The 25902-nt window shown below is 42.2% G+C and overlaps 2 protein-coding genes across 13 annotated transcripts in view; both read left to right on the top strand.

The window, feature by feature from the left end:
• Positions 1-23988, top strand: part of MBTPS2 (membrane bound transcription factor peptidase, site 2) — a 100667-nt gene extending 76679 nt beyond the window's left edge. For 6 of the 12 annotated variants that reach the window (XM_053891759.1, XM_019433532.2, XM_053891755.1 and 3 more), the window contains 5 exons: positions 1600-1726; positions 13994-16027; positions 21398-21499; positions 21641-23401; positions 23717-23988. The gene's annotated coding sequence lies outside the window, so the exon portion shown is untranslated. Of the gene's footprint in view, positions 1-1599; positions 1727-13993; positions 16028-21397; positions 21500-21640; positions 23479-23716 lie in introns of all 12 variants that reach the window. The other 6 variants (XM_019433531.2, XM_053891758.1, XM_019433530.2 and 3 more) reach the window with 4 other exon arrangements.
• A 304-nt stretch (positions 23989-24292) lies between these two features.
• SMS (spermine synthase) overlaps positions 24293-25902 on the top strand; it is a 54067-nt gene continuing 52457 nt past the window's right edge. The window contains exon 1 of the mRNA XM_019433540.2: positions 24293-24698. Coding sequence (XP_019289085.1) covers positions 24317-24698 — 382 coding nt within the window. The 5' untranslated portion in view covers positions 24293-24316. The remainder of the gene's footprint in view (positions 24699-25902) is intronic.

The following is a 25902-nucleotide window of genomic DNA, read 5'->3' as shown; positions in this document are numbered from 1 at the left end:
TGATTCAACAATTCTGTATATATACATACATATGTACGTGTATGTATATATATATGTATGTATGAGAGAGAGAGAGAGAGAGAGCAGGGGAGGGAGCAGGGGAGAGAGGCAGAGGGGAAGAGAGAGAATCTTGAGCAGGTTCCACACTCAGTGTGGAGCCAGACAGAGGGCTTGATCCCATGACCCTGGGATCATGACCTGAGCTAAAATCAAGAGTTGGACACTTAACTGAGCCACCCAAGCGCCACTGATTCAACACTTTTATACGTTATTCAGTGCTTGCCATAATAAGTATGGTCACCATCTATCACCAAACAGTGTTATTATAATATTATTAACTATATTCCCTATGCTATACTTTTCACCTTTGTGACTTGTTTTATAACTGCAAATTTGTATCTCTTAATCCTCTTCATCTATTTTGCCATCTCCCTCCACCCACCTCCCCTCTGGCAACCACTAGTTTGTTCTCTGTATTTAAGAGTATTATGGGGTTTGTTTGTTTGTTTTCTTTGTTCATTTATTTTGTTCCTTATATTCCACAAATAAGCTAAATCATATGGTATTTGTCTTTGTCTGTCTGACTTACTTCACTTAACATAATACCCTCTAGGTCCATCCATGTTGCCACAAAGACCATTTCTGCTTTCTGCTCAGGGTTCCTGGTCCCTAATGCCTGCTTGGTGCAAAGGCCCTTGGGGAAGGGGGGTTATAAGAACGATTTTCAACTTAGTATCTCAATGAATTATGGTGCCACCATACTAAGAACAAGAAATATGACACAATTAATTTTTGAATAAATGCCAATGAGTAGATAAATGATATATACAAATATCAAATCATTATGTTGTAGGCCTGAAACTAATATACTGTCATATGTCAATTATATCTCAATATAGAAAAAGGAATAATGTGACTATAGGTTTGGGATGCAAATTCACCTGAACTGTATTCTGGTTATTTTTAAAAAATACATTTTGTAGGGTGTGGAGTAAAGCTGTAAAATATTTTTTAAACCAAAGAATTGACTAAATGTGCCCAAACAACTTATTGGATTCATGTCTCTACCATTGATTTATAATGCCTCCTTTATCATGTATTAGATTATTAAATGTACTAGTATCTGCTTCTTGAGTATGTAATATGTAATTCTTTAATTCTTGTGCTACTCTACTCATGTGCTACACATAGGCTCATTTAATTGTATCTCTGAAATTTTGGACATTTGAACAACAATAATAATAACAATAAAATAATAATAATAATATTTAAAAAGATAATATTTAAAATATTAAATATTTAAAATAATATTTAAAATAATATTTTAAAATGCCCTGATAAAGAACAAAATACCTAGCCTTGAAGTGAACTGTCATTATCCCAAGATCCTGAGCAGCTGTGTTTTTCAAATCATTTTTGAGTACCACCAACAGTAAGAAATACATTTTTTCATTGGAACTTAGCACACACATGCATGCATACGCATATATGTGATTCAAAGAAAAGTTTCCCCAAACCGACCTCTCTCTTTTTTAAATTTTTCTTCCTCTTCTTCTCCTTCTCCTTCTCCTTCTTCTTCTTCTTCCTCTTTTTTTTAAGTATGCTCCACACGGAGCCCAATGTGGGGCTTGAGCTCTTGACCCCGAGATCAAGACATGAGTTGAAATCAAGATTTGGACTCTTAACCAGTGGAATCACCCAGGTGCCCCTAAACTGACTTCTCTTAGTAAGTGATGAGGCCCACCGATAACTTTTTTTTCTATGACATTCTATTCCATTCAAAGAAATCCTGGCCAGTGGCCTGCTATTTATGACCAAAGATTAAATTGCAGCTCATAGCTTGATAAACATTGGACTGGATGAATTCTGACATTCTATGAGATATGTATGGATCACATAAATAAGTACAGTAATAGAGGGGGCAAATGTTTTCAAGATATGCTTTTGTTTTATTTGTATCTCTAACTCTTTATTTTGAGAAGTTTTTTATCTACAGAAAAATTTGAAATAGTAAAATAAATGCCCTATACCACTCACCAAGATTGACAATTATTTTACCACATTCTCTCTTTCCCAATACCCCCACATGTGTGTATTTAAGTTTATTCATATTATTTTTGCTAAATTACTTGAAAATAATTTGTAGATGTTATTTTTTAATTTTTTTTAAGTTTATTTATTTATTTTGAGATTGAGAGAAAGCAAGCAGGAGAGGGGCAGAGAGAAAGGGAGAGAGAAAATTCCAAGCAGACTCCACACTGTCAGCTCAGAACCCGATGCAGGGTTCGAACCCATGAACTGTGAGATCATGACCTGAGCCCAAATCAAGAGTCAGGTGCTTAACTGACTGAGCCAACCAGGAGCACAGGCAAACATTATATTTTATCCTGAAATATAATATTTTATTTCATTTATATTTTTTTAAGATTTTTTTATTTTTAAGTAATCTCTAACATCCAACATGGGGCTCGAACTCACAACTCCAAGATCAAGAGTTGCATGCTCCACCAACTGAGCCAGCCAGCCACCCCTGGAATATAACATTTTAGCCTGTATCTCTTGAGAGTAGGGATATTTTGCTCCAAAGTCACAATATTATTATCATATACAAGAAACTTAACAATGCAGCAATATTATCTAGTATATAGATCACATTCACATTTCCCCAGTTGTCCTTCAAATGTCCTTTATAGCTATTTTTTTCCCAACTCAGTATACAATCAAAGACCATGTAGTGACTCTTCCATATGAGACCCTAAACAAGAATTCCTGAACTGAGCCCAGTCAATTCACACAACAAGAGGTAGTTTTAGATCTCTTTCTCTATATGTAATCAAGAAATAATATATATACACACACACACACACACACACACACATATATATATATAATTTATTGACATGATTTTAAGCTTACAGAAAAGTTGCAGGAATAGTACAATGAATTCCAAAAAGTCTAGAGTCACCAAATGTTAATACTTTGCTATATCTGCTTTATTCCTCTTTTAGTCTCTATCATTGATCTACTCTATCGTTATCTCTCTCCCTCCCTTGTTCTTTTTTTTTCCCCTAGTTGTTTCATTTTTTTTTAATTTTTATTTATTTTTAAAATTTACATCCAAGTTAGTTAGCATATATAGTGCAACAATGATTTCAGGAGTAGATTCCTTAATGCCCCTTACTCATTGAGCCCATCTCCCCTCCCACAACCCCTCCAATAACCCTCAGTTTGTTCTCCATATTTAAGAGTCTCTTCTGTTTTGTCCCCCTCCCTGTTTTTATATTATTTTTGCTTCCCTTCCCTTATGTTCATCTGTTTTGTCTCTTAAAGTCCTCATATGAGTGAAGTCATATGATATTTGTCTTTCTCTGACTAATTTTGCTTAGTTTAATACCTTCTAGTTCCATCCACATAGTTGCAAATGGCAAGATTTCATTCTTTTTGATTGCTGAGTAACACTCCATTATGTGTATATACCACATCTTCTTTTTTTTTTTTTATTTTTAATTTTTTTTAGTGTTTATTTATTTTTGAGACAGAGAGAGACAGAGCATGAACGGGGGGAGGGTCAGAGAGAGAGGGAGACACAGAATGTGAAGCAGGCTCCAGGCTCTGAGCTGTCAGCATAGAACCCAATGCGGGGCTCGAAATCACAGACCTTGAGATCATGACCAGAGCCAAAGTCAGAAGCTCAACCGACTGAGTCACCCAGGCGCCCCTATACCACATCTTTTTTATCCATTCATCTATTGATGGACATTTGGGCTCTTTCCATACTTTGGCTATTGTTAATAGTGTTGCTATAAACATGGGGGTGCATGTGCCCCTTCGAAACAGCACACCTGTATCCCTTGGAGTATGCCTAGTAGTGCAATTGCTGGGTCGTAGGGTCATTCTATTTTTAATTTTTTGAGGAACCTCCATACTCTTTTCCAGAGTGGCTGCACCAGTCTGCATTCCCATAGTTGTTTCTGAACTAAGAGTTCTGTAGTCTGTATTTCATAAAAATAAGAAATTCTCTTATGTAACCATATACAGTTTAAAAAACAATTAACATTTATACAATGCTATAGCCTAATCTCTATACTAGATTAAGATTTCATCAACTGTCCTAATAATGTCTTTTATAGCAGAAAACAAAGCCTCTAAAATTCCAAGATATGCAGTTGCCTTCAGTTATCTTGCCTCTTTAGACTTTTTAAATCTGGAACACTTTCTGAGTCTTTGTATTTCATGACCCTGACATTTTTCGAAAAACTCAAGACAGTTATTTTGCAGATGGCCTTCACTTGCAGTTTGTCTCGTGTTCCTCATGGTTAGATTCAGAGCATGCATTTCGGGCTGGCATGACCGTGAGGCCCGTGAGGTTGGTTCAGGCTGGTATCTGCCAGTGAGTAAAGTTACTGCTTTCACCTTTCTAATTAATAAATTTTGTTTAAAGAGATACCTTGATACTCAGTAAATATCCTGTTACTATCCAAACTTTCTCCTGCTGGTTTTAGGACTCACTGAGGATTTTTTTTTTTTTAAGATTTTACCTTTAAGTAATCTCTACACCCAACCTGGGGCTCACACTCACAACCTCAAGATCAACAGTCATGTGCTCTACCCACTGAACCAGCCAGGCACCCCAGGACTCATTGCCTACATCAGTTATTATTATGACAATGGCCAAATGGCCAAATGGTGATTTTTATATTTCCATCATTCCTTTACATTTATTATCTGCCTTGCTATAGTAGGGAAGATTTTCTCCTCTTATTTATTTGCTTGGGTTTGTTGTTGTTCATTCATTTAAATGTGTAGTCATAGATTCTTACTTTATTCAATAAATTATAACCCTTGGGGCACCTGGGTGCCTCAGTCGGTTAAGCATCCAACTATGGTTCAGTTCGTGGTCTCACGGCTCGGTTCATGGGTTTGAGCCCCGCATCAGACTCTGTACTGACAGTGCAGAGCCTGCCTGGGATTCTCTGTCTCTGCCCCTCCCCCACTCGCGCAAGAGATCTTTCTCTCTCTCTAAAAAATAAAACTTTAAAAAACACTAAAAAATAAATTATAACCCTTAGTGTTATTTACATTTATGCTCAAATTTTTCCAGAGTTTTTCAAAATGGCTTCTGTGACCTTTTAACATGTCCCCACCATGTCTTGAGCACTTCCTTACTTTTTGGCACAAGATGATCCAGGCTTATCCTGTATTTTCCTTGCTCCAGTCCTAAAATCAGCCATTTCTCCAAGGATCCCTAGTTCTTTTTAGTGGAGAATGTTATTTAGAAACCAAGATCTGGGTTCTGGGTATGTTTAATTTTGTTGGGATTTGATTACTTCTAGACCCTCTCAGCAGACAGAGCTGGGAAATAGATACATGTATGTACATATACATACGTATGCATATATAACACATGTGTATTGAATACATACATAACATTCATACATATCTATATCATTTCTATTTCTAGCTGTCTCTACGTATTAAAACTGATACTTCTGGTTCCAATCCAACACAGCAGTTCCATAATTGTAACTACCTTCTCCAACAATGAAAATCTGGATCTCATCATTCTCAATATATTGACTTATTCAGTTAATCCTAGAATGCATAGACAGTAGTTTCAGAATTGTGATCTCATGCCTATGCTAAAAAAGCTTTCTTACTAGAGTGCAATATTTGTTAAGAGTTCATTTTCCCTTTAGCCTTGAGAGCTTGTGGTCCAAATTCTGGGTATCAAAATTACTTTGATTAATACCTCCTTCCCCGATGTGACTATGTTATGCATTTGAAAAGTGCTTCTGGGGGCGCCTGGGTGGCTCAGTCGGTTAAGCGTCCGACTTCGGCTCGGGTCACGATCTCATGGTCTGTGAGTTCGAGCCCCGTGTCGGGCTCTGGGCTGATGGCTCGGAGCCTGGAGCCTGCTTCCGATTCTGTGTCTCCCTCTCTCTCTGCCCCTTCCCCGTTCATGCTCTGTCTCTCTCTGTCTCAAAAATAAAATAAACGTTAAAAAAAAAAAATTTAAAAAAAAAAAAAGAAAAGTGCTTCTGTTTATTTGTTGTATTCAATTTTAAGATCCCCTAAATTGTTATTTTAAGCCACTAAATTCAGCAATGGATAACCAGCAACCATGGCACCATATCATGAGACACTTGATGTCAGTTTGCCCCATTATCATTAACGAAAAGTTGGATCATTTGGTTAAGGTCTCATGTACCAAATCACTCCATTATAATTATTCAGTAATCTGTGGGGTGTCTTATCTTTTTTCTTTAGTAAGTCTTGATACATGAACTTAAGACTGCCATAACTACAATTGAGGGACCCTACTTCAGAGTTACATTTTTCTCTTTGGAAATGCCTTCCTTAATACCATAGGAATACAGAGAGAAAGCTAGCACGTATTGACTGATTACCCAGCAGGTGGACTCCACAGCTTGCAGAGAAGGTGGAAACCCAGCTGTGATGAAAACACTTGATTCTATTTGTAGTTCAACAGAGTCTGTGCTTGAAACAGAATGCTACAAACTGTAGGTTTTCCAACTTGTGATTCTGATCCCAAATCATGAGATTTGGAGAAAGAAAAGAAGCAAAAAGCAGTCTTTTTATTTTAGGCTTTTCATAAGGAGCTCAGATCGGAAGCCCACTGAGAAAGAAGTCTATTAAGGACACTGCTTATCACTTTCAGAGTAACACAGTTGTTTCCTAGTTAGGACAAAGGTCCCACCATGTAAAATTAGTCTGTTCATGTTGCTTTCTTGGTTAAGTCTTTTGATTTCTGCTTTTAAATATATCGTCTGATCATATACAAGCAATTAAATCACAGTCCTTTTATATTCCAAACTTACAAACATTCATGGCTAGGGACACCTGGGTGGCTCAGTCAGTTAAGCATCTGACTCTTGATTTCCGCTCAGGTCATGATCTCACGGTTTATGAGCCCTACATTGGGCTCTGCACTGATGGCATGGAGCCTGTTTGGGATTCTCTCTCTCTCTCTCTCTCTCTCTCTCTCTCTCTCTCTCTCTTTCTCTGCCCCTCCCCTGCTTGTGTATGCACTGTTTCTCTTTCTTTCAAAATAAATACACTTTTAAAAATTTAAAAAACACAAATGTTTACGGCTATATCTCTGGTGCCTAGGATGGCACTTAGTAGGGGTTGAGTGTGTGCATACACGCATAAGTGAATACATGGGGATTCTCATTCTTTTATTCATACCTTATAGATTTATAGCCTGCCCACTGTCCTGTTAGATGCCAGGAATTACTGTGGGCATTGAATCACAAAGGTTAATAAAATACAGCCCCTGCTTCAAGGGCTCACAGGCTAGACGGAAAGAAACCTAAACAGTGAATTATAAAACTTGGGAGGGGGCAGACACTGATAGAAATATGCACTGGGTTTGTTGTTGTATTTATAATGTATTTATTATAATACACTGTCCATGTATTCACAGTTTTGACGCATCGAAGTATTATTCATGGGGAAGTGCAAAAAAAGAAAAACCACAGCATCTCAGCAAGCAGCACAAAGAACATATCACAATTCTAGAAAAGACAGGTGGAAGACACCACAGTCTTGTATACATATTTATCAACGTCATCACCATCATCATCATTTTTTATTTTTTTATTTTTTTTAACGTTTTATTTATTTTTGAGACAGAGAGAGACAGAGCATGAATGGGGGAGGGTCAGAGAGAGAGGGAGACACAGAATCTGAATCAGGCTCCAGGCTCTGAGCTGTCAGCCCAGAGCCCAATGTGGGTCTCGAACTCATGGACCTCGAGACCATGACCTGAGCCGAAGTCGGACGCCCAACCGACTGAGCCACCCAGGTGCCCCCATCATCATCTTTTAAAAGGATTACTTGAATTAGCTGACGAGTACCTGGGGTAACCAGTGTTGCTAAACTGTTTCAGAGTAATGCACTTTTATAGGAACAGGGAAGAGAGGGGTGAGAAAAGGCCTCCTGCAGTTAACCTGAGTTAAAATTGTAAAATGCTTTTATGAGATTTTTCTTAGTGTAAATTGTAGTTTTAAAAATGAAGACAGTTGGAGAAGCACCTGGATGGCTCAGTTGGTTAAGTGACGGACTTCGGCTCAGGTCATGATCTCACGGTTCGTGGGTCCGAGTCCCGTGTTGGGGTCTGTGTTGATAGCTCAGAGCCTGGAGGCCGCTTCGGATTCTGTGTCTCCTCCTCTCTCTATCCCTCCCCTGCTCGTGCTCTGTCTCTCTCTCTCTCTTTGTCTCTCAAACATTTAAAAAATAAATAAATAAAATAAAAATAAACACAGTTGGAGGGCACTGGGGTGGCTCAGTCGGTTGAACATCCAACTCTTGTTTTCTGCTCAGGTCATAATCCCAGGGTCATGGGATCGAGCCTTGCATCGGGCTCCACATTGAGGTGGAGTGTGCTTAAGATTCTCTCTCTCTCTCTGCCCCTCTCCCCCACACACGCTCTCTCTCTCTCTCTCTCTCAAAATAAAAAAGAAAAAGAATAAAATTTAAAAATGAAGACAGAAAAAAAAATTAAGACCGGGTGCCTGGCTGGCTTGATCAGTGGAGCATACAACTCTTGATCTCAGGGTTATAAATTCATGACCCATGATGAGTGTAGAGATCCAAAAAAATAAAATAAAATAAAATAAAATAATAAAATAAAATAACCGCCCCCCAAAAAAGTTAAAAATGAAAGTCAAAAAAGAAAAGTATTTACAAATCATGCATAGGTCCACCCATACATAATGGTAAACATCTTTGTTTATATGCTTATTTTTCTAGAACATATACATTTTAAAATACACAAAAATAGAACCAGTCTGTATATTCTCTTTTGTGACCTGCTTGTTCTCACTTAACAATACTCTGTGAATATGTTTCTGCATCAACAAATATTCTATGATTTCAAAGTTAAGGGAAGCATATATGGAAAGAGAGAATGTTGGAATAAAATTGCCGACTAAGCTACAAAGTTAGATACAAATGCAACTATTAGTATTGTCATTTTTACCAGGGGAAATCATTTACAGTTCTGCTAGACAGAAAAAATCACGCACAGTCTAATCCATCTTTTCTACAAGTTAACATGTATATATGTAATTTCATGGAATCTGGGCCCTATCAATAGTAATTAGTAAGTTAAAGCTCCATTTCTCTAGATCTACACTATTCAACATGGTAGCCACTTAGCCGTATGTGGCTGCTGTGCAACTGACAACCTGAGTTGTTGTTTTTTTTTTTATATCGTGCATGTGCCTCTCACCATAAATAATTGATTGATTTTTGTTCAAGTATAATTAACATACAGTGTTATATTAGTTATAGGTGTACAATATGATTCAACAGTTCTATACATTCTCAGTGCTCATCATAAGTGTACTCTTAGTCCCCTTTGGTTTTTAATTTTTTTAATGTTTATTTATTTTTGAGAGAGAGAGTGAGACAGAGTGTGAGAGGAGGAAAGAGAGAGAGGGAGACACAGAATCTGAAGCAGGCTCCAGGTTCTGAGCTGTCAGCATACAGCCTGATGCAGGGCTTGTATCACAACCGTGAGATCATGACCTGAGCCAAAGTTGGACACTTACCTGACTGAGCCACCCAGGTGTCCCATCTTAGTCCCCTTTATGTCATTCATCCCTCCACTCACCTCCCCTCTGGTACCATCAATTTCTTCTCTAGAGTTAACACTCTGGGGTTTTTTTTGTTTGTTGGTTTTGGTTTTGGTTAGTCCCTTTTTCTCTTTGTTCATTTGTTTTGTTTCTTAAATTTCACATATGAGTGAAATTATATGCTTTTTTCTGATTGACTTTTTTCACTTAGAATTATACCCTCTAGATAAATCCATGGTGTTACATATGGCAAGATATCATTCTTTTTTATGACTGAGTACTATTTCATTGTATATATGCCACATCTTTATCCGTTCATCAATTGATAGATGCTTGGGTTGCTTCCCTATCTTGGCTATCGTAAATAATTCTGTAATAAATAAGAGTGCATATATCTTTTCAAATTAGTTTTTTCATTTTCTTTGGATAAATATTCAGTAGTGGAATTACTGGATCATGTAGTAACTCTATCTTTAATTGTTTTTAATTTTTAATTTTATTTTTTTTAATTTTTGAGACAGAGAGCATGAGTGGGGAAGGGTCAGAGAGAGAGGGAGACACAGAATCTGAAGCAGGCTCAAAGCTCCAAGCTGTCAGCACAGAGCCTGACATGGGGCTCAATCCCATGGACCATGCCATCATGACCTGAGCCGAAGTCGGATGTTTAACGAACTGAGCCACCCAGGTGCCCCTCTATTTTTAATTTTTTGAAGAACCTCCATACTGTTTTAATTTTTTAAATTAAATTAAATTAAATTTTTAAGTTTTTATTTAAATTCTGGTTAGATAACATACAGTGTAATATTAGTTTTAGGTGTATAATATAGTGATTCAACATTTCCACACAACACTTGGTGCTCATGATGACAAGGCCACTCCTTAGTCCTCACCACTTATTTTGCCCATCCCCCACCACTTCCCCTCTGGTAACCATCAGTTTGTTCTCTATAGTTAAGAGTCGGTTTCTTGGTTTGCCTCTCTTTTTTTTTCCCCTTTCCTTGTTTGTTTCTTAAATTCCATATATGAGTGAAATCATATGGTATTTGTCTTTCTCTGACTGACATATTTCACTTAGAATTATATTCTCTCTCTAGCTCTATCCATGGTGTTGCAAATGGCAAGATTTCATTCTTTTTTTTTTACAGATATTTTTTAAGTGTTTATTTATTGAGAGAGAGAGGGAGGGAGAGGGGAAGGGGCAGAGAGAGACCAAGCAGACTCCACACAGAGCACAGAGCATGACACGGAGCCCGATCCCACCACAACCGTAAGATCATGACCTGAGCCACAATCAAGAGTTCCATGCTAAACCGACTGAGCCATCCAGGTGCCCCTTCACTCTTTTTTATGGCTGAGTAATATTCCATTGAATATATATACCACATCTTCTCTCTCTCTCTCTTTTTTTTGCCCCCTCAGATCTAGGGTTAGGGTTAGGGTATGTGCCAGGGTGTGGGTCTGTGCCTGGTATCCTGTAGTACAGAAACCTCTCCAGAGGGTTAGGATTAGGGTAGGGATTAGGGGTTAGGGGTTAGGGCTAGGGTTAGGGCTAGGGTTAGGGTGTATGCCTGGCATCCTATAGTTCAGGGACCTCTCTAGAGAATAAACCCCAAACTTCTGCTGGAGTGAGAATAGACATGGAAGCCTTCTATCAAACTGAGACAAGGAAGGTTTTGGGGTTTTCAGAAATATTACCCATTCTTAAATGTTTGGGGTCTTCTCCAGAATAACTAGGCTGCTTTTCAGCTTTTCTTATCATGTGTTCAGGAAATGTTTTAAATTTTATTTTTTTTTTTATTTTTAATTTTTTAGAAATTAAATTTATTAATTTTAGCTTAATTTTAATTTTCAATTAATTAATTTTAAATTAATTAAATTTGGAAATTATTTATTTACTTTGAGACAGAAAGAGAGGCACAGAATCCCAAGCAGGCTCTGCCCTGTCAACGTAGAGCCCCATGCGGGGCTCGATCTCACAATCCAAGAGATCATGACCTGAGTGGAAATCAAGAGTTGGACACTTAACGAACTGAGCCACCCAGGTGCCCCTAAATTTTATTTTAAAATTGAAATAGTGTAAACTATTTTTCCATTCCGTTCCATTCTATTCTTTTTGGGGGGAGATCAAACCATTTTATTCAAAGGCTTCGGGGAAAAGTCAAAGTGGAGTAGAAGGTGATCTACGTTCTCCGCTCAGCAGGAATCTTGCGAACCTCACAGTCGCCAAAAGCCCATTCAATTCTATTCTTTTGGTAGGACGACATTTCCCTTAAACTGTTGCAACTCATAGATATCTCTGCACTGTACTTCCTGGCTTTAGTAGGTGAGTCATCTCCAGTATTACACATAAACACATTATCACTCTAGTTAGGATCAGAAGATTGAGTAAATTCAATAATTCAGTAACTTCCTATGTACTGATTTAACATGGAAAGGTGTTTACTTGAAACTTTTATACAGAATGTACCACTTACACGGATGCATTCGTGAATCATAATTGGTAACTACACTGAAATATTTATGCTTTAAACTATGATGGAATTAAACTATTTTTAAAATAAGAAGTATGGACTAATTTTTAAGTTTAAAATGAAGGCATATCACTGAGGGAGAATTGAGTGGAGATGTAGATACTAGTAATGTGCTAGAAGAAGGAAAAAAGAAAGAGATTAGGGGCACCTGGGTGGCTCAGTCAGTAAAGCATCCAATTCTTGATTTTGGCTCAGGCCACCATCTCACGGTTCATGGGATCAAGCCCTGAGTCAGGCTTTGTGCTGATGGCATGGAGCCTGCTTGCGATCCTCTCTCTCCCACTCTCTCTGCTCTTCCCCCACTTGTGTTCTCTGTCTCTCTTTCTCTCTCTCAGAATAAATAAATTTTAAAAAGCACAAAGAAATTAGAAGACAGTATGTTTTAAGTGTCATGTAATTTGCTGCAGGAGAACAAAACAGAAAAGCTGTTTGTTGTTTTGTTGTGTAGAGACTGAATAAAGATAATAAAATGGACAATAATACGGGACATTTTTGGCAAATACAGAGCAAATTTGATGAGAATAGTCAAGAAAGAATCAATAAGATTAGTTGCCTGCATTCAAAATTGAACATTCAGTGAAAATTGTTTTAACAATGATAACAAGTTCTGAACTTGTAACTTTGGTCAGCTTGACAATGGTTTGGATTTTTGTGCATAAAAGAAAACCAGTTTTAAATTGCTCAGTTCTCTGAAACAGACTGTATGAAAAGCATCATGGATGCAGTTGTTAAAACTGTTCAACATATATGTGTAAATGCTTTGACTCATCACCAGTGGTTTTGGAACTGTTGAAAGAAGTAGACAATGATTTTAATGATCTTGTGTTTGTTGCCAGTGCTCGTTGGTTGAGCCACAGAGAGTTTTAAAACTTTTACTGTGCTGTTGACTGCAAGTCTAGATTTTCTTGAAACAAAAGGAATGCTTGCTAAATATTCATTAATAAAAAATGGCGATATGATTTACATGTTTTCCCATAGATATTACACTGCATATGAGCAAGATAAATTTGAAGCTCCAAGGAAAGGAAAAGCTTATTTGGGATTTAACTAGACAGAAATAAGAATTTTTGTTAAAATTGACACTTTTCATGATTCAAGCCAATAATAATAATTTCCTACATTATTCTAACATGAATCAGTATGCAGATTTTAATTATAATAGGGTTATGTAAATTGGCTATAAAAACTAAGAAAAATTTTGAAGAATGCTCATTTATATTGATAAATTCAGCATTGGTTTTCAAATAGCACAATACCCCTTTGAAACTAATACTGAGTTGACACAAATTAATGAATTTACTTAGCTTGGAAAGATGTAGTTTTGAAGTCAAAGAAGTAGCAGAAACCCAAAGACAGTGAGGTCGTGGCAGACACAGGAAAAAGTTTTGAAAGATGTAAAATAACAAAGAAAGATGAAGTAGTAAAAGAACCAGAAAAAGTGAACAAAGATTGCCGAATGTAGTGAAATCCCAGGCATGTTGGGGGAAAAAGAATACACACACATACGCATGTACATGCTTACACATACGTGTGTGTTTGTATACCATTCATCACCAATGTGAGGCTCTCCTCATCCTGAGCAACAGGTGGGAAGGACAGGCAGAGGAAAGGTTGATTGATCCAGGATTGATCCAGGGTTTCGAGTGTGCAGGGACAGAGGACTAGGACTTGAGGACTTGACGGTGAGAGGACCAACCACAGAGAATGGAAAGGAGGTGAGTGAGAGAGTGAGGAGGAGATAGGGTGGTCCAGGGACTCACATCCAAGGTCCTGATGTGATCAAAGAATGGGCACAGCACACATATTCTGAGTGGCCCATGACCTGTATGTGACGCTGCCTCCTCTCCTGCCCTGCTCCAGGTATCCACAATTACTGAAGCTGAGATCAAGGAACTGACACAGGGCATTGGCCGAAATCTTCCACCCAGAAGCCCAACTCCTCCCAGGATGAGGCAGGCTTTGAGCTGAGGTCATACAGGTGTCAAAGTTGGCAGTGAAGGTGAGCTAGGACCTGGAGGCCTGGTAGAGTAGCTGGATAGGGCATGGACCTATTGGGGATTTTGATGAAATCTGTGAGCAATGGGCTGAAAGTATCAAAAAGGAGACCTTCCTGTTTTCCTCACTCCTGCACTTGAAAAGGCAGACTGTTTCCCTTAAGTCAAGCCTGCCTGTTACCAAGAGATTCAAGCATGTCTTAGACACTGCTGTGTCATATATGCCTCAGGAGCATGGGGTTTTTGTCCTTCTTCTTTTTAACATTCTGTTTTCTGTGCAGTCACCATTTGATAACCTTATTTTGATAATAATTTTAACAGAAAAGTTGCAGAGTACAAGGAGCTCTTGTTTATCTTTACCCAGTTTCAACCATCATGGACACTTTATCCCATTTGCTTTATCGTCTCTCTCTTTCTCTGCATATATATATGCGTACACGTATCTATACATGCATATGTAATTTTTTTTCCAAACCAAGAGTTAGTCAGAGACATGATGCCCCTTTACCCAAAAGGCTTCAGGGTGTAATTCCTAAGAACAAGGACGTTCTGTTACGCAACCGCAGTGCACTGATCAAAGTCAGGAAATTGAACATTGCTACAAAGTTATTTCCACAGTCCTTGTTCCACTTTTGTCAATTGTTCCAATAATGTCTCCTATGGCTATTTTTCTTTCCTGCTCCAGGATCCAATCCAGAGTCACACATTGCAATTTAGTTGTTATATATTCTTAGTTTCTTTTCATCTGGAACAGTTCAGTTCCTCAGCTTTTCTTTGTATTTCTTGACCTTGACATTTTTTGTAGAACATGGGCAATTCATTTTGTGGAAGGTCCCTTAGTTTGAGTTGGTCTGATGTTTCATCATGATTAGAGGAAGGTTGTGCATTTTTGGCAAGAAGACCTCAGAAAGGATGTTGGGTCCTTCTCCGTATACCGCAGCAGGAGGCACGTGAGGTCAGGTTGGCCCAGTCAACAATCTTACCTTTACTTTGTAACAACAGCAGAACGTTCTTTTAGCTTTATTCTTCTCATTTGGCAGGTATCTTGCATTGCAGTATGATTTTCTGTTTTGCACAGGCATAATAATGTGAAGTTTATATTTTTGATTAATTGCAAATAACCAAAATGCAATAAACTGGTGTTTTTTTTTTTTTCTTTTTTTTAAGGAAGCATGTTTAAAATAATATGTGTTAGGAGCTCCTGGGTGACTCAGTCGGTTAAGCGTCTGACTTCGGCTCAGGTCATGCTCTCACGGTCTATGAGTTCGAGCCCTGCGTTGGGCTCTGTGCTGACAGCTCAGAGCCTGGAGCCTGCTTCAGATTCTATGTCTCCCTCTCTCTCTGCCCCTCCCCCGCTCATGGTCTGTCTCTGTCTCTCAAGAGTGAATAAATGTTAAAATTTTTTTTTAAAAATGTGTTAATGTTCACTTGTGGGGTTTTAATGTCAACTGGTATACTTAGATTGAAACCAAATCTATTTCAGACAAAAACGAGAAAACTATATATTTGTAAATAATTTTGAGAATATGCAAGTTAAGACTAAAAAAAAACTTCCTGACACAATGAACATATTTGGAAAATAGTAACATCAATATATCCTTAGAGTGCTAAGACTTTTATGATTAACATGGTGATATGCCAGGCAATACATATAAAACCAGAAGAAACGTATGACTTAGTGGGGAGGAGTGAATTATCATCTACAATGCGCATCTTAAGAGTAACTGCTATATAACAATTTTAGGCAGATTCTCAGAGCCTGACAGAGGGGGGTCATGGGACTGGTTGTGCCAAGGGGAAGAAGCTGAAAATGGAGCCAAAGAAGATTTTAAAATCAGAGCTGTGCCAACATGCATAAATTCACTTGCTTTGAAGAAGCTGCAATGGGATTCAGGAACCGGTAAAAGAATATTTATTGTTTTGTCTTTGCATGACAAAATGTGATCTCTTTTTCTTCTACCCTTTCCTTAAAACAACAATTGTCTGCATGTAGAATGAGTATATTTTAAATGAACCACTCAGTGATTTTTATCTGCTCTCATTTCCAGTACTGAGCAGCAACATGATAGACTAGAAATTCTCCTGACTTTTCGGCCCCTGGGTGGCTCAGTTGGTTAAGGGTCTGACTCTCGGTTTTGGCTCAGGTCATGATCTCACAGTTCAGGAGTTCAAGCCCCACATCAGGCTCTGTGCTGACAGTACAGAGGCTGCTTGGGATTCCTTCTCTCTCCCTCTCTCTCTGCCCTTCCCTGCCTCTCTGTCAAACTAAATAAATAAACTCAAAAAAAAAAAAAAAGAAAAAGAAATTCTCTTTATTTTATAGTCAGACTGACCCACGTTCCAAACCTCACTCTGCCACAGACTGGCATGTGGCCTTGAGCAGGTCACATGGCCCCAGTGTCTATGTCTTTAAACGGGGAATAAATTTTGCTGGATTGGAAGGATTAGAAATGACATACTTTACAAATACTGTGGCCCATAGTGGACAGTATTCAATAGTGGAAGTTGGACATAAGAGCAATATAGTTTAAAGAAAAGAGCCCTGAACTGGAAACTGGGGTACCAGGATCCAGGTCCCTGGTCCCTGGTTCACTAACAAGCACCTGACCATGGCTGGTCATTCAAATTTACTGGATTGTAGTCCAAATAAGGAAGGAGTGTTGGTTGGAGAGAAACAGAGGTCAAGTACAAGAGCTGACTGCCACGCTGTGGGAACACGGCTGAGCAAGTGAGTGGGCTGTGGCTGACATTGATCTGAGCCTTGAATGATCACGTGTGGGCCTTTCCACTGGTCACAGGAGGTGTTTCAGGTAAGGACAAAGACCCAGGGGACCGGTAGGTAAAAGGGCAAAGCGTTGCCATGCGGCAAAATGGCAGCTCCACTCCAATCCCAGTGCAATCAGCTTCGGGGACTACCTCTGAGTGTTGAGCTGTATCAAATACATTTTAAGATAAATGGACCCTTTGCGGGCTTTGGAAATCTTTTAGCTCTGCCGTAAAAAAATGGCAACTGAAATGGGAGTTGCTCTGTAAGCGCCCATGTACTCACCATGTGGACTGGGGCAAAGGAAACTACCAGTTAGACATTAGTCTTAACTCATTAGTAATTTGTAATTAATCCTTCTATGGGGCTTTTTACACATTAGGCACTGATCTAAGTGCTGTATCTCCATTAATTCACTTAATCCTCAGGACAATTGTGTGAAAGAGGGATACTCCCTTCACAGATGAAGAAACAGACGCGGAGAGATGAGATCATTTGCCAAAGGTCACCGGCCAGCAAATGGAAGAATCAAGATTAGGATCCAGGCTGGCTGACAAAACCCCTGATTCTAATCATTCTATGAACTGTCTCTAGAGACTGAGGAAGGAATCATTCTTGCAGAAAAATACACATTTCACTAGCACTGAGAGTTGAGAATTTAGCTGCATCTTCAAGTACAGCTGTACTTAAATGCTGCATTCAGACAAAAAGCCAGGCGTTACTTTTGGACCCAACTACACTCCATTATTTTCTTTGGTAACACTTTTAATTATGTCATTATTTGGGCATAGGCGCTTAGGTAATGCATTGCAATAAATAAGTCTTCCCTCCCCCTAATGTGTCATTCTTTGCTGGAAGTGAGAGGAGAGGAGGAAATGGAGTGGGTTGGACAGCATTTCATGTAGGGGCTTTGTGTCAAGTGGAAGTTCTCTTAAAAGGCCCGGGGAGCCAGTGTGTTAAGCTTCTGCCTCTTGATATCTGCTCAGGTTGTGATCTTGTGGTTGTGGGATCCTCACGTCGGGCTCCATGCTGAGCATGGAGCCAGCTTGGGATTCTCTCTCTTCCTCTCTCTGTCCCTCCCTCGCTCATGCGCACTCTCGCTCAAATTAAATAAGTAAACATTTTTGAAAAAGGCTGGCCTGGTGTATCTTCTCGGGTTGTGTGACAGAGACTCAGGTTGTCAGTTTTCCTTCTAAGTCAGACTTTGTCAAGCTGGGGGAATACTCTGGGGGTGTTCAGATACATCTCAGGGCACTGTGAGTCTGCAGGGGTAAACACAGCAGCTGCAGGGTAATAGCAGGAACTGACTCTCCATGTCTTTGTGTCCTGCCTGCTAGGTCTAAAAGGGTCAGCAGGGACAAAAATGAGGATTATGACTGTCTTGAGGAAAACCTGTTTTGTTATTTACTTGTCTTAAATAGTTATCCAGAGTTCTATCAACAAACTTCTCAGGGCTTCTGAATAGGCTGTGGACTGCCTGGCACTCTGGGGGGTGGGACTTTGGGTCAAACGATGAGGAACAGAGTGGGGAAATCGCACGGGCTGCCTGTCATCCTCATCTCCCTCCCCAACCTCTGAACCCAGAGAACCTGCTCTTTGCTTGGGGTCCTTTGGGGTGTCAAGCATAATGTTCTAGTCCTCAGTTTATTTCAAAGACACAGATATTGAAGGCCTACTGTGTGCCAGGCAACATGCCAAGCACTGGTGAAAAGAGGTGTCCTGAAGGAGCATGGTGCTGAGAGTAAGGTGTGCCTTAATAATGATATCAACATCTTCATCACCATCTCTACCTACCATTTACTGAATGCTTGTCACATGTCAGATGTTACCCTCTGTGCTTGTCATGTATTTATTCAGTTAATTTTCACAACACCTCTATGAGGTGGGTACTATTATTAGCTCCATTTTACATTTTACAGAGGTGGGGAAGCAGGCCCAGAGAACTTGGTGAACCTGTTCACTGTCACATAGCTAGTAAGAGGTGGGTTAGGAATTCACCCCAGGAATTGTTTGCTGGAGATAGGCAGTAGCTCCAGAGAGGAGGGAGGCAGGACACCCTCTCCAATTTCATACACACCCCGATGGGGAGGGGCACCTGCTGGTGGGAGGCAGGTGGACTCATACATCTTGGCTTTCCAGAGCTGTAAGAAAGTGCAGACATGTTGAGACACAGGCAGGGTTATCAGAGGTGGTACCATGAAGGGGTGAACAGCCGGACTAGAGAGCCACCTGTCTGGCTTCTAGTCTTGGCTTCACCATTTTCTAGCCATCGAACTTCCTTGTACCTCGGTTAACCTGTTTGTAGAATAGGGATAATTACACCTGCTCCTTAGGGCTATTGTAAGGATTAAGAAAGCATTTGAGACTGAAGAATGCTCTTCTCTGGGAAAACCACAACCATGAGGCTAGTTTCCCAGCAGCCTTCAATTTTGCTCATTTTTGTGAATATCTCACTTCAACTCCATCCCATCTGCCATTTGCTTGAAATTTGCTTGAGGTAATGAAGTTCACTTAAAAATTTCTATATAGCAGGGCTGCCTGGCTGGCTCAGTCAGAAGAGTTAGTGACGATCTCAGGATCATGAATTCAAGCCCCATGTTGGGCATGAAACCTACTTAAAAAAAAAAAAAAAACTTAGGGGCACCTGGGTGGTTCAGTCGGTTAAACTTCTGACTTTGGTTCCGGTCATGATCTCATGGTTCCTGAGTTCAAGCCCCGCATTGGGCTGTCTGCTCTCAATACACAGCCTGCTTGGGATCCTCTGTCCCCCTCTCTCTCTGCCCCTTCCCTACTCGCAGGCTCTTTCTCCCTCTCAAAAATAAGTAAACATTAAAAAAAAAAAAAACTTAAAAAAATTTCCATATAGCTTTACTTTACAAACTTGGTTTAGCTACAAGTCTTTTTTTCTATTTTTCAATTGAGATAAAATTTATATAACAGAATTAGCTATTTTACAGTGAAAAACTCACTGGCCCTTAGTGCAGGTACAATGTTGGGCGACAACCAGCTGTATCTAATTCCAAGACACAAGACATTGTCATCACCCCCAAAGAAACCCCATACCCATTGTCCCCTCCCCCCACAACCATTAACCTCATTTCTATCTCTATGGAGTTGCTTGTCCTGGACATTTCAAGTGGTATCATACACTATTTGTCCTTTTGTCTGGCATCTTGCACTTAGCATGATGTTTTTGAAGTTCATCTATGTTGTAGCTTATGTCAGTCCTTCATTCCTTTCTATGACTGAATGATATTTTGTTTATCTCTGCTCATTTATCACTGGGAATTTGGTTGTTTCTACCTTTTGGCAACTGTAAATACAATTGTGTACAAGTTTTTGTTTGAACACTTGTTTTTTATTTGTTTGGGTACATACCCAAGAGTGGAATTGCTGGATCGTATGGTAACTGTACGTTTTAGTTTTTAAGGACTCGCCAAACTGTTTTACAGAGTGGCCACACCATTTCACATTTCCACCTGCAATTTCTTCATGGCCTTGCTGACGCCTGTTACTTTCTGGCTTTCATAATGTATTTACTTATATCAGAACTATCCTTGTGGGTGTGTAGCTGTATGTATTGTGGTTCACACTGCTTTTTGGTTTTGCAGTGGCACACTCAGTTTTGTGTTGGAATCTGCTGGGTTTTTCTTTAGCAATCCCCATGTTTGGGTGGCACCTCTGTCAGGTTCCGGGCAGCAGCCGGTTTTAACCTCATCCTGAAGTGATGCCAGTATGCAGGCAAAGTTGAGAATCGCTGTGTCAAAGATTCCAAACCAGTCTAAGTTACATACTTTTTAATCAGAAATTCACATCACGTTTAACTTACTGGGCCAGGCCCACATTTATCTGAAAAATAGTGGGGGAGTGATACGGCTTTCTGACAGCCATTTCAACCCTAAGAGCTAAGGCCAGAGTTTTGTTTTGTTTTTTTAAGAGAGGAAGTGATTTCACCACAGCTGCACACAGGGGGCAGGGAGGCAGAGTGTCTCCATGGGTCTCAAGTGAACTGCTGAAAACAGAAAAAATAAAACAGTTAAACAAAAGGCTAGTGGCTTTGATGGCAGGTGCAGCTGCTAAGGGCTGCTGGTCCCCACCCCACCCCGCCCCCCACCTCCCTTCACAAGGAAGGCTTGGTGGCCTCTGGGTTCTTACAGCCTGGGAGGTTTCCAGTTAGCACTCTGTTTCCCTGCCACGGTCACCACCTTCCCCTCTTCACTGGAGAGCCTTTTTCCATTTTCTTTTTTAATTTTTTTTTTCCACAAAGAGAGAGAGAGAGGGAGAGAATGTGTGTGCAAGAGTAGGGGAGGGGGCAAAGGGAGAGAGGAGGGACCAGGCAGGCTCCACCCCATGCTCAGCATGCTCAGCATGGAGCCTGACAGGGGGCTTGATCCCATGACCCTGGGATCATGACCTGAGCTGAAATCAACAGTTGGACACTCAACCGACTGAGCCACCCAGGCACCCGAAGTCTTTTTCTATTTTTGACTTCTTTTTTCCCTCTAGGTAGTTACTGTTGCTGAGCAATGTGACTCCGAGTTTATAAAAGCTCTGCTGCAGACGTCCAAGTTGGCCTGACTACGAAGAAGCAGGTGGACTCATGTGAAGGTGAGTTTTGGGTAAGAGTAATACCTAACACAAGTAGCGTTTTGTTAAGAGGATCACCTACGCATTTTTCACTCTAAGTACAGACTTCATTCATGTTATTGTCACTATTGTTACTACCCTCCAGCCATCTCTCGCCCACAGGAACACACCTGGAGCGGAACAAGCGGTTCTGCTCTCCTGGCAGCGACGGACAACGTGCATCACCGGGAGCCGCGTTGGACAGGACCCCCGTAGGACTGGGCCTGTGGGAGGGGCTTTAGGGGAGTGTTTAAGTAAGCCAGGTGATCTCTGGATTGGGTGCTGGCTGGAAGTGAGGGATTTCCACGGTAGGGGGTCTTCATACATCTTCCCGAGAAGCAGGGAAGACCAGAGAAAGGCTGTGATTGGTAAAGGAGCAGCAGTCACTCCTATTGGCCAGGATTCGGGGATGTGTGGAGACTGTTGTGGTTTGGACAAGGTTCACTTGTTCTCCGTGTTCGGACAGGATTACGGAGTGGTCTTGTTTTTGTCTTGTCCCATCCTGGTCACAGAGTGGCCTTGTCTGATGTTGGTGTTCTGGGGAATTATTTATGTTCATTGGAAGATGGCCCGGGCCAGTTCCCATATGGCAGGGGCTGCTTTTCTGTGTCAGACTTCACTTTCAGCCAAGAGCAGACAAGGTCAGGCCAGAGGATATGCATCCCTGATATCCACATTTTCACCATCACCAAGATTTTGATTAGGAGGTTGTTTCAAGAGTGCAGGCAGTGGGGGGCTTGGGTGGCTTAGTCGGTTAAGCGTCTGACTCTTGATTTCAGCTCAGGTCATGGTCTCGCGGTTGGCGAGTTGGAGCTCTGTGAATTCGTGGGGCTCTGCGCTGGTGGCTTGGAGCCTGCTTGGGATTCTCTTACCCTATCTCTCTGCCCCTCCCCCACTCGTGTATGTGTGAAGTCTGTCTCTCCCTCAAAAATGAATAAATAAACATAAAAAAAAGGGTGCAGACAGTAGTTTGGTAAATTTCTCCTGCTTTTCTGTTGCAGGATATGTTGCTGAATTATCTGGTGTGACAAAAGCTGCACAGGATACACTGGTCAATTGTAACACAAACAATTCCCACAAACAAAATGATTATTCATCCTGTAACAGGATTTATCCTGGCCTCCAAGCCAGGGGCCTAGCTTATAAAACCCAGACAATGAGAACACATTCCAGAATCTAAATAGGTACTCACAGCCCAGTTGGAGACGCTTAAAGAGGCCTCAAGACCTTGGTTCCTGTCCATGACCTACCTTTAATAATCTTGCCAGGATTCTGTCATTGGTAGGTAATACACTACATTGTGAGCATCTTTACAATAACTCCTAAAATTACCTCAACAAGTCGGCTCCATTTCAAGGCCCATTTATCTCTGATGTTGTGCTAATGTTGCAAAGCATTGTTAAACTACACGTTTGTTACAGCTATCCGATGAGCTAATGGCAAAGCAACTCAAGGAATTTCATTTCTATTTCGCACCTTGCACAAGCAAGGTGAGGCACTTACACTGGCCACTGCTGCCTGCACCACAGGACACAAGCTGCTGAGCAGGACTGGCTACATAATTTGCAGGCTCAGTGCAAAAGAAAAACACGGGGCCCCTTGTTCAAAATTACTAAGAATTTCAAGAAAGTGAGAGCAGAGAAACCAAGTGCAGGGCCCTTCTGAGCGTGAGGCCCTGTGCCAACGCATAGGTTACATGCCCTAGAGGCCCACCCTGCCACTGACTGGCAAGCAGCCCACTTGAGACCTTTGGAGTCCTACTGTTCCGGCAGTGTGACAAGGGACAACTGTATCCCCCTGACCTGACTCCAGAGGAGTGGCAAGAACTGGAGAATATCCCAGGATGAAAGCAGGAGCTGCAGACTACGCTGTAGAGACTGAAGGGTGAGACAACAGAATAGCTCGTGAAATTGAGAACCTGGGATCCCAGAAGAAAGGAAAACACGCAGAGCAGCAAACAGGTGGCTGTGGGTGGGAAAAGGTAAATGCAAATGGTAAAAAGGAAATCTAGTTCTTAATGGGATAGTTTGTAAAGATCACTTATGAAGACACTGCCCAGTTCCTTGTAGAAGGGTGAAGGACTCAGGAAAATAGCCACTAGGGACTGCTTGCAGGAGAGGGGAGTTTAATACGTAGGTTCTTCCTGCTTTTACGGGGGTACATGAGTTCACTGATTTAAACTTTGTCCTGCTTTTACAGCAATTCCTGTGGAGCTTCCGGACGCCCAGAGACTCACAGAAGACTGATGGGATGATGGAGTCATTTGCCTAGTAATACTGTCAGTGGAATAAAGGAGGCCTTCAGTGCGCAGAAATTGATGTTCTCTCCTTTGCCACATCGTGTTGAATACCAGCCATAAGCCCCAACTCAAAGACAAGCCCACAACGGAAAGGTTCACTGCCTCGAACAGAGGCATCCGTAATGGTGGAGCAACTCTGAAATCTGTAATTAAATCAACATTAACAGCCTTATCCTCCGACTTGCTTCTCCACCATTCCCATTTTTCATGCAAACGCAGGTAACTTAAATACCCAAGAGATTTCTCTTTGGTTCTGAAATGCAAACCGACCCTTGCTAATAATAATGGCAATAATTCTAATGGGTTTAACTGTAATATTCGAAGAGTTAAGGAAAAAGCGGCAGTACTTTTAGACTACAGGGTGGATACTAGCGCTTGATTTTCTGGACTTGGCCAGGAAATAAGAGGGGCCCTGGCTTGGGGGATGGTCTGGGGGAAGTGTAGGGGGTGGGCCCCCCGGAAGTCGTGCTGCGCTGTTCAAACCTAAGGTGACCTAACGGATGGCGGGAGCGCCCGCCCGATCTTCGGCGCGGGAGCGGCCATTGGTGACGCACGCCGGGGAGCACGGCGCCCACGTTTCCACCATTACATTAGCGAGGCCCCACACCCTGCGCTCTAAGTTCGGGGCTGCGGGCGTCCTCGCTTCCTCCCTCCCGGAGGCGGGCCCGACCCCGCCCCCGCGCCCCGGATCGCTCCCGGCGGTCCCTCCCACCTCCTACCCTCGGCCTCCCGGGCGCGGCGCACTCCCCGCCGGCCGCAGCCTGACACGCCGCACGGCCCCCCAGTCTCCCGTGGCCGCCTCCCCCAGGCATGGCACAGGGCCTCGCCTCACTATGGCAGCAGCACGGCACAGCACGCTCGACTTCATGCTCGGCGCCAAAGGTGAGGGCGCGCGGCCGCCACCTGCCCGGCCCCGGCGTGGCCGCCCCCGCCGGGCCGGGGCCAGCGGGGACCAGGCGGGGCGCGCGCCGCGGGCCGAACAATGCGGATGGCCCGCGCGGCCCCGGCGTCTCTCCCGCTGCCGCGCCGAGCGCGCTGAGGGGCCGCGTGGACCGGCGACCCGGCGGAGGCCGCGCTCCTGGTCGCACCGCGCTCGGTCCCCGCTGCAGCGTGGGGCCCGGAGGGGCCCCTTCCCCGCACCCCTCCGCCGGCGGCGCCGCCGCCCTTCGAGGCCCGGGTCGCCCACCCGCGCCCCACGCGGGCGTGGTCGCCGCTGCGAGGGTCCCCTTTGCGCCGCGTGGCTCGGGAGGAACACCCCCCACGTCCGCGGGCCCCCGTTGGGGTGGCGGTGCAGGGGCGGGGGGGCGTGCGCCGCACGGGGCCGCCCGCGTGACCTTTTCCTGTTCTCGGAGGCGGGTAAATTCCCTGCACCCCGGGGCGCTGGGTCCCCTCGTGGGAGCCGCGCGGCGCTTGCAGAATTCTTTAGCAGACTGCGTAGGAGACGGGTCCCGCGGAAAGAGACGGCGGGGGGGGGGGGGGAACGGGAGAGGAAACGATGATTCTTGCTGGGGGGGGGCGGGCGGCGAGATCTGGGCGCGGGAATTATAACTCCCCCAATCGAGGAGGCTCGGAACACAGAGCCGGCCACAACAGAGCTGGAAAGTTGGAGCTGTGTGTAGGAATTAGGAAGGGGAAGGGTATTTTGCATGGTTTCTCTAGGTGCTTCTCGTGTGTGTGTGGGGGGGGGGGGAGGGGTAGGACTGCCAGCCTTTTTTCTGGTGGCTTTTAAACCTTTAGGCGCTGCAGACTTGAATCAGCGCTTCCCATACATTCCATTTGTAGCGTCTCATCCATATCTCGCCTTTTCACCGTTTTCCTCAAATTGGATGGAGCAACCTTTTCGGTTCCCACTTAAAACCTTGACTTTCTCACTTTCTCTTTCCTTGAAATTTTGAATACTCACTTTGCATTTCTCTCCCCCAAGTTTAAAGGCTTTCTAAAGGCAAAGATTTAATTAAAAAACAAAAAACAAAAAAAACCTTTCAGGGTATGAAGCAAGACCTAGGTTTGCATCTTTCTTGATTGACTCTGCATGTGAATTTGGCCTTAGGTCTCAGCCTTTCCGAGTATTCCCTTCCCGGTGGTT

This window comes from Panthera pardus, unplaced genomic scaffold (assembly GCF_024362965.1).
Source record: "Panthera pardus isolate Hobbes unplaced genomic scaffold, ASM2436296v1 HiC_scaffold_27, whole genome shotgun sequence".
NCBI lineage: Eukaryota > Metazoa > Chordata > Mammalia > Carnivora > Felidae > Panthera > Panthera pardus.
The sequence above is the reverse complement of the archived record's forward strand: the minus strand, read 5'-3'. Positions and strand labels throughout refer to the sequence as shown.